We start from the raw sequence: 6000 nt of genomic DNA, 5'->3' as shown, positions 1-6000 counted from the left end.
GAGCACAGCTCGGGAGCGGCCGGCGAGGGCCAGGGGCTCCGCCAGCCCTTGCGCACGCCGAGGAGGAGGAGGAGGAGGAGGAAGGGGCTCGGCCGGCGGGGGCCGCGGCCGCCCCCAGCCCTGCGCGGCGCGGGGGGGGCGGGCGCGGGCGGGAGCCCGGCCCACGGGCGGGAGCGGAGCGGGGCGGAGCGGGAGCGGAGCTGGGCACCTCAGCCGGGCTGGCAGCGGCGGCAGGAGCGCGGCACGCCGGGGCACCGCACCTCCGCAATTGCGCCGCAGCCCGGGGCCAGAGCTGTTCTGTATGGCATGTGGCTGGTAACTTTTCTCCTGCTGTACTCTTTGCCGAAAGGTACGTGCGGACCGGGCCGGGGGGCGGCGGGGGTCCCCGGCAGCGGGACCGGGCGGGCGGCACGGGCTGCGCCCTCCCCGGGGCTCTCGGTGCTCCGTTTCTCGGTCCTACGTCTCTCGGTGCGCCCTCCGCGGGGTCCCGGGGCTCTCGGTGCGCCTTCCTGGGCTCTCGGTGCGCCCTCCCCGGGGTCCCGAGGGTCTCGGTGAGCCCCGTTGGGATCTCGATACGCCTTTCCCGGGGTCCCCGGGCGCTCAGCGCAACCTCCGTGGGGTCCCGGGGCTCTCGGTGCGCCCTCCCCGGGGTGCCGCGCTCTCGCTGCGCCCTCCCGAGTGCCCGGGATTGTCGGTGCGCTCTCCCGGAGCGCTCTCCCCGGACGGCGCGGCGGAGCGCGGGGCTCGCTGCGCGGAGCGGGGCCGGTGGCTGCCGGCGCATCCCAGAGCGGCTCCGCCGCGGAGCCCCCGGGGCGGCGGTGGCAGCAGCGGCCGGGACCCCGCACCGACGGGCGCAGCATCCTCCGGCGGGGCCGCGCCGGGACCGAGCGCTCCGCGTCCCCCGAGCGCTTCTCGGTCTGATCCCGTCAGCAGGCGAAACCCAGCGATGCCTTAAAATTCGCATCCTTCCCCCTAGGAATGCTGTGTGAAGTGTAACCCAACGGCTTGACATCAATCAGATTATAGATAAATCATACATGTGTGGGGGGGATGGGGAGAATCATGGAACGAGCGTGTCAAGGAGACACACGCTGGAAGATTACAGATTAATTTAAAGTTGGGCATTAAGTGGATGCTGCCCACATCCAGCGAGGTGATACTCTAACCGAGTCTCTGCTCTAGATGCAATTAAAGAGAGGCAGGAGCTGCGTGGAGCACGGGCACTTAAATCCCACTGCGTTTGTTACAACAATCGATCCGTGTTACATAAAGGAATTGCCCATTTCCTGATCTGCGGGAATTTTTAATTATGTTTCTGTAATAAATTACCTCTTTGCCCACGACCCGACCTGCGGATGCAATGCTGGAAGCGCCCACCTCTTGGAAAATTGTCTACTCGGAGGATGGCAAATGACATTTGCCCTAATTATCGTCTCTGACATTTGAGAACAGCAAGGGGGAAATTTTAGGAAATGAGGAAAGTGAAAGAAAGGGGACGGAGCTGCTTCCTTGCATGAGACCTCTCTTGCTGCCCATTACATTACCCCGTTAGCTGAACGTTAATCCAATGAAAAATATTTACTGAGCTTTAATAGGGCACCCTGTCCAGTTGTGCGGTGATGATCAATTATTCCATCAATTATTAATTATGGAATTGCTGCTTTATTCGAGCTGGGGTGAAGCTGCTTTTGGGAGCTTTACCCAAAATCGCTATTGTGCTTCAGATCTGCTGAGCTGAACGTGCCAGCGTCTGCTTTGCTTACATTTGCATTTTTTCCTGTGCTAAAAGGAAAAAAACAAACCTGGAAACAAATAACCATCGAGGATGCCATGATTCCTTTCGACCCCCAATAGTCAAAATAATAAAGAGCTGCACTGGGTTATTGCTTTTTGCATCTTCTCAACCCCAGCTTCTTGGAAAAGGGATCTCTTCCCACAGAGCTATCTCTTCGGAGAAGAGCAAATTAAAAGCCTCCATTAGCAGAACTCCTCGTGGCCTCATTTTACATTTTATTTCTTAAAAAAAAAAAAAAAAAGAAAAAAAAAAGAAAAGAGAGATCTTCAGCATCGAACAGTCCTGGTGATGCAAAGTGTTAACGTGAAGCGGTTCCAGAGAGAGGACAGCAATACAATGGAAGTTTCATTAGAATAATAGGATAAAAAAAAAAATGAATTGCTTAATGCATGATAAACCTTTCAGATAGTTAATATTTCTGGGCATCGAAGCACATCCTTTTAACGTGCTCCTGCTGTAGAACAAGAGCTCAAGTAGAAACCGAAAGCAGATAAACATTTGATCCAAGGGACCCCTGAAGTTCAGAATTCCCTTGATGGGCTGTAGCTGCTTATTTCTGCCCCTGTTGATAAAATAAACAGAAATAGGTGGTTGGCAAGCTGAGAGTTGAGCAGCAAGATGGTCTGACAGTGCGAGGGAGAGCAGCCAGGCAGAGGGGAGGCGAGCGGTGCGCTGAGGAACGGACTGGTCACAACTGAGAGGCTGGGAGCCAGGGAAGCGTCTCCCTGCGTGATGCTGCTGGATGGCTCTGCCGCCTGATTTATATTGGCATTATATTTACATGATGTTCCCGCGTTGGGCGCAGTGAACGGTGCAGCTCGCGGTTTCTAATCTCTCCCATCTCGGCCCCCCAGTGTGGCACAGCGCTCGTTTGTCTCTGAAATGAAACATGGAAACCTCATTAAATGCACGGAGGAGAAGCCTGCAGTGCTCAGCTCCTCGCCGTGCCCGGCTCTTGTTTATCCTGCCAAAATTTCCCAGCACCAGGAGGCACCATGGCGGCTCGCCCGGAGCCTTTACCTGCGCCTGGGGTGGCCTTTGGGCTGCTCCTGCCTCGGGATGGGGAGTGGATAAAGGCAAGCCTGATGTTCCTGGTGTTTGTCCTCTGCAGGAAGAGGCTGTGCCTTGCACGAGGGGCGAGTGCCAGGGATGTGCTGTGGAACAGCCCTTCCTGGAGCTGGGGGCAGCCTGGGAGCTTGGGGCACAGCCTGGGGCGGCCGCGGCTCCAGCACCTCGGTGTTGGGGTGCCGGGATCCCAGCCCCGTGCTGGGAGGGGATGGATGAGCAGCGCTCAGTCCTTCTCTGGAGCAGCTGGCGAGCCGAGGGCAAGAATAAAGCTGGAAGTGTTTGTGGCAGGAATTGTGACATGGCAGCATGCGAGGCTGAGCCGTGCCTCAGATGCCAGGGAGGCACCTGGCAGGCAGCACGGTAATAGGTGTGACTTCCATGGTGGGCACGAAGGAGGACGGCGCTCCGTCGCTGCAGCCGTCGCGGTGCTGCTGTTCGGGGAGGACGTGCCGTGGCAGCTCTGGGTGCAGAGCGTTCCTTGCCTCTGAAATCTCGGTTATAGCCAGCACTTTGTCTTTACATAATCCTGGGTTTGGGAGTCACCCTTTCCCCGCTCCTGGATCCCGCAGAAATAACCCCCAGCGCATGCAGGCTGCGTGTCGCCGCCATCATCCGCCAGCAGAGCTGTACCAAACATTCAGGAATTCCATCTCCAGGCTGGCGTTCCTGCCTGCTCCCAGCTGTGCCTGGAAGGGCTGCAGTGGCTCCTGGCCCTGAGAGGGGAGCGAGCATGGCTGGAAGGGGACGGGGAGGAGGTGAGGAGCTGGCAGAGCTGGCCCAGATGTGTTCTGCCGTCGGCTGCATGCTGGGAACCCTGGTCTCCACCTGGCAAAGCCACCCAGTGGGTTGTGATGCTTTGGGAGCATGGCCTGGCCATTGGGGAGGGAGCCTGGGGCCAGGCGTGCGTGGCCTCTGGTGTGTCCCCTTGCCCACCCCTCGTGCCCACTCGTTTGACCTCCCTGGGGACACGGTGCTGTCACTCTGGCTGGGAAATGTCACCAGATGTCCCCTTGGGACCTCAGGCATTGTGTTCATCGTGGCCAAGGCACGGAGCTGGGCTCTGGAAGAGGAGGGAGAGGCCCTCACCTGTGGTCCCTGGGCTTGTTGCTCACCCCCAGAGCTGAGGGTCCCCAGGCTGGGGGGCTCGGGAGGTGGGGCAGGGCTGGGGGATGTCCAGCTCTGGGTTATCCCCTGTGTGGATGGTGTGGTGGGGCTGGTACCTGTCAGGAGCTGCCACGGGAGGTTCAGCAAGCAGGAATCCAGCCGGGAGAGCTTTTTTTTTTCCCAGGCAAGGGTTACAGCCTCAGCCTGGGTGCTGTCGTAATCGCTGGAGGTGGTTCAGGCCCTAATTTCCATGCAGATGCATTAAGGAGCAGGCGCTTGGAGCATGTTTGAGCCATGCCCTCACCCACAGAGGACCAGAGGCGGGTTCTCCTTTGCTCCCTCTTTGCTTTGTCGGGTCTGGAAGGACCGTGGTGCCCGAGCCAGAGGGGCTGTGCTGCCAGGGAGGGTGGGACTCGTGTGGCAGCCACATCGCAGTGCCAGGGTAGGGAAGATGCTCTGTCAGGTACCTGCCATCGTGCTGGGCACCAGCTGAGCGCCCCAGGCCCTGCTGGCATTTCCTGACACACTTCCACCCCTCTGAGGCGGGTTCCTGAAGGGCACAGAGTGAGGGAATCATGGCTTTAACCCTTTGGGTGGGGAGGTGACATCCCGGGAGGATGGGCTGCTCTCCCAGGCACCTCTGAGCTCTCCTTGGAAGGGACCAGCCTTGGCTGCTGCCCTCCCCATCCCATCCATGGTGCTTGGAAGCGCCACGTCTCGCTCCACCAGCCCCAGGGTCACTCTCTTGTTTAGCAGAGGCTGCTGGGGGTGTCCTGGGATGAGGATTTGGAGGAAGCTCGTTCCGGGGAGGCTGTTCCGAACATGCAGGCAGCGTTTGATGGAGTTACTGTCCTCTCTCCAGCACGGAGGAACGATCAGGACTTGCCACCTACCTGTGATTCCCAGCCCGGCGTGTGCCAAGCTTGGGTTCACTTTCTCCTTGAGCAGGGCAGGTGTCAAACACCCTTAATGAGGATAATAAATGAGCTGCGAGGTGGCCATTAGCGGCTCGCTGTCCTCAGCATCCCCGCAGCCCGCCTCAGCCGGGGGCTGGGGGAAACCCTGGTGGTCCCTCCAGCCCCTTTGGAGCCCCAGGGATGGGGATTTCCCTGGGGAGAGCCCTGGTGGCTCCTCACCAGCCTTGGAGGAGCGCTGGGGTGGGCAGGTCAGACCACCAGCATCACGGAGAGGGTCTCAGAAAAGCTGCTGCCAGTGGGGAGATGTGAGCTCCAGTCCGGTGCCTGGCATGGCATCAGCCCCCTTCAAACACCAATTCTTCAGCATTTCCCCGGCTCTGTTTCCACACAGCTAAAGGACCGTGCTCAGCTCTGAGGGACTTGCTGGCTTTGGGTGGGCTCGGGGCTGGCTGTGTGCTGCCAGCTCAGGTGATGGACGTGCACGGAGAGCAGGAAAAGCCTCTTATCTCAGGAGGAAAAGCCCTGGCTGGCACGAAGCCGGTCCTTGACTGAGACTGCTCCTAAATCTGCTCCTTCGAAAAGGATGGGCTCTTCCCTTTTTGAGGTTTTGAGCTGCTGGGCAGGACACATACCTGCACCTCTCCCAAAGAGGGTGACACATCCTGGGGACAGCTTGTGGCCCCTCTCTGGAGCAAGCAGCTGCTTGCAGAACAGCCCAGTGCTCTGCTGTGTCACTGGAGGTGCTGGAGTTTGGGAAGTCCAGCCACCGAGGCTTGTAAATATTCCACAGGGATGATAGCAAAATGACTTGCTTCTCCCAGCTCGAATAGAGATATTAATATTTCAATACCTCTAGGTTGTAATTTACCACAATTTAGGAAGATTGAGCTCTGATAACTTGAAGCACCTGCCTTTCAGAGGCACCCCGAGTGTCCAGCCCTGTGCTGGGCTCGGTGCAGCTCCCAGCTGGAGCCAGGCTGGGCTCCAGGCTGCATTCCCAGCAGAAACTCTTCCATCTCAGCTCCCCCAGCCTCCTCTCTTCAGGTTCATGTGAATTAATGCCCTCGATATGTAGGTTAGGGTCAGCACATCTGACCAGATGTGAGCAGTGATTTC

At 58.6% G+C, this 6000-nt stretch overlaps 1 protein-coding gene across 2 annotated transcripts in view; it reads left to right on the top strand.

Moving 5' to 3' along the window:
* Positions 1 to 209: 209 nt before the first annotated feature.
* Positions 210 to 6000, top strand: part of DSCAML1 (DS cell adhesion molecule like 1) — a 92837-nt gene continuing 87046 nt past the window's right edge. Inside the window, exon 1 of one of the 2 annotated variants that reach the window (XM_015649922.1) lies at positions 210 to 349. In XM_015649922.1, the coding sequence (XP_015505408.1) occupies positions 307 to 349 (43 nt within the window). In that variant the 5' untranslated portion in view covers positions 210 to 306. The remainder of the gene's footprint in view (positions 350 to 6000) is intronic. The other variant, XM_033519714.1, reaches the window with a different exon arrangement.

The sequence above is a fragment of the Parus major genome, chromosome 24 (assembly GCF_001522545.3).
Source record: "Parus major isolate Abel chromosome 24, Parus_major1.1, whole genome shotgun sequence".
NCBI lineage: Eukaryota > Metazoa > Chordata > Aves > Passeriformes > Paridae > Parus > Parus major.
Note: the sequence above shows the minus strand (reverse complement) of the source record. Positions and strands in the feature narration are given on the sequence as shown.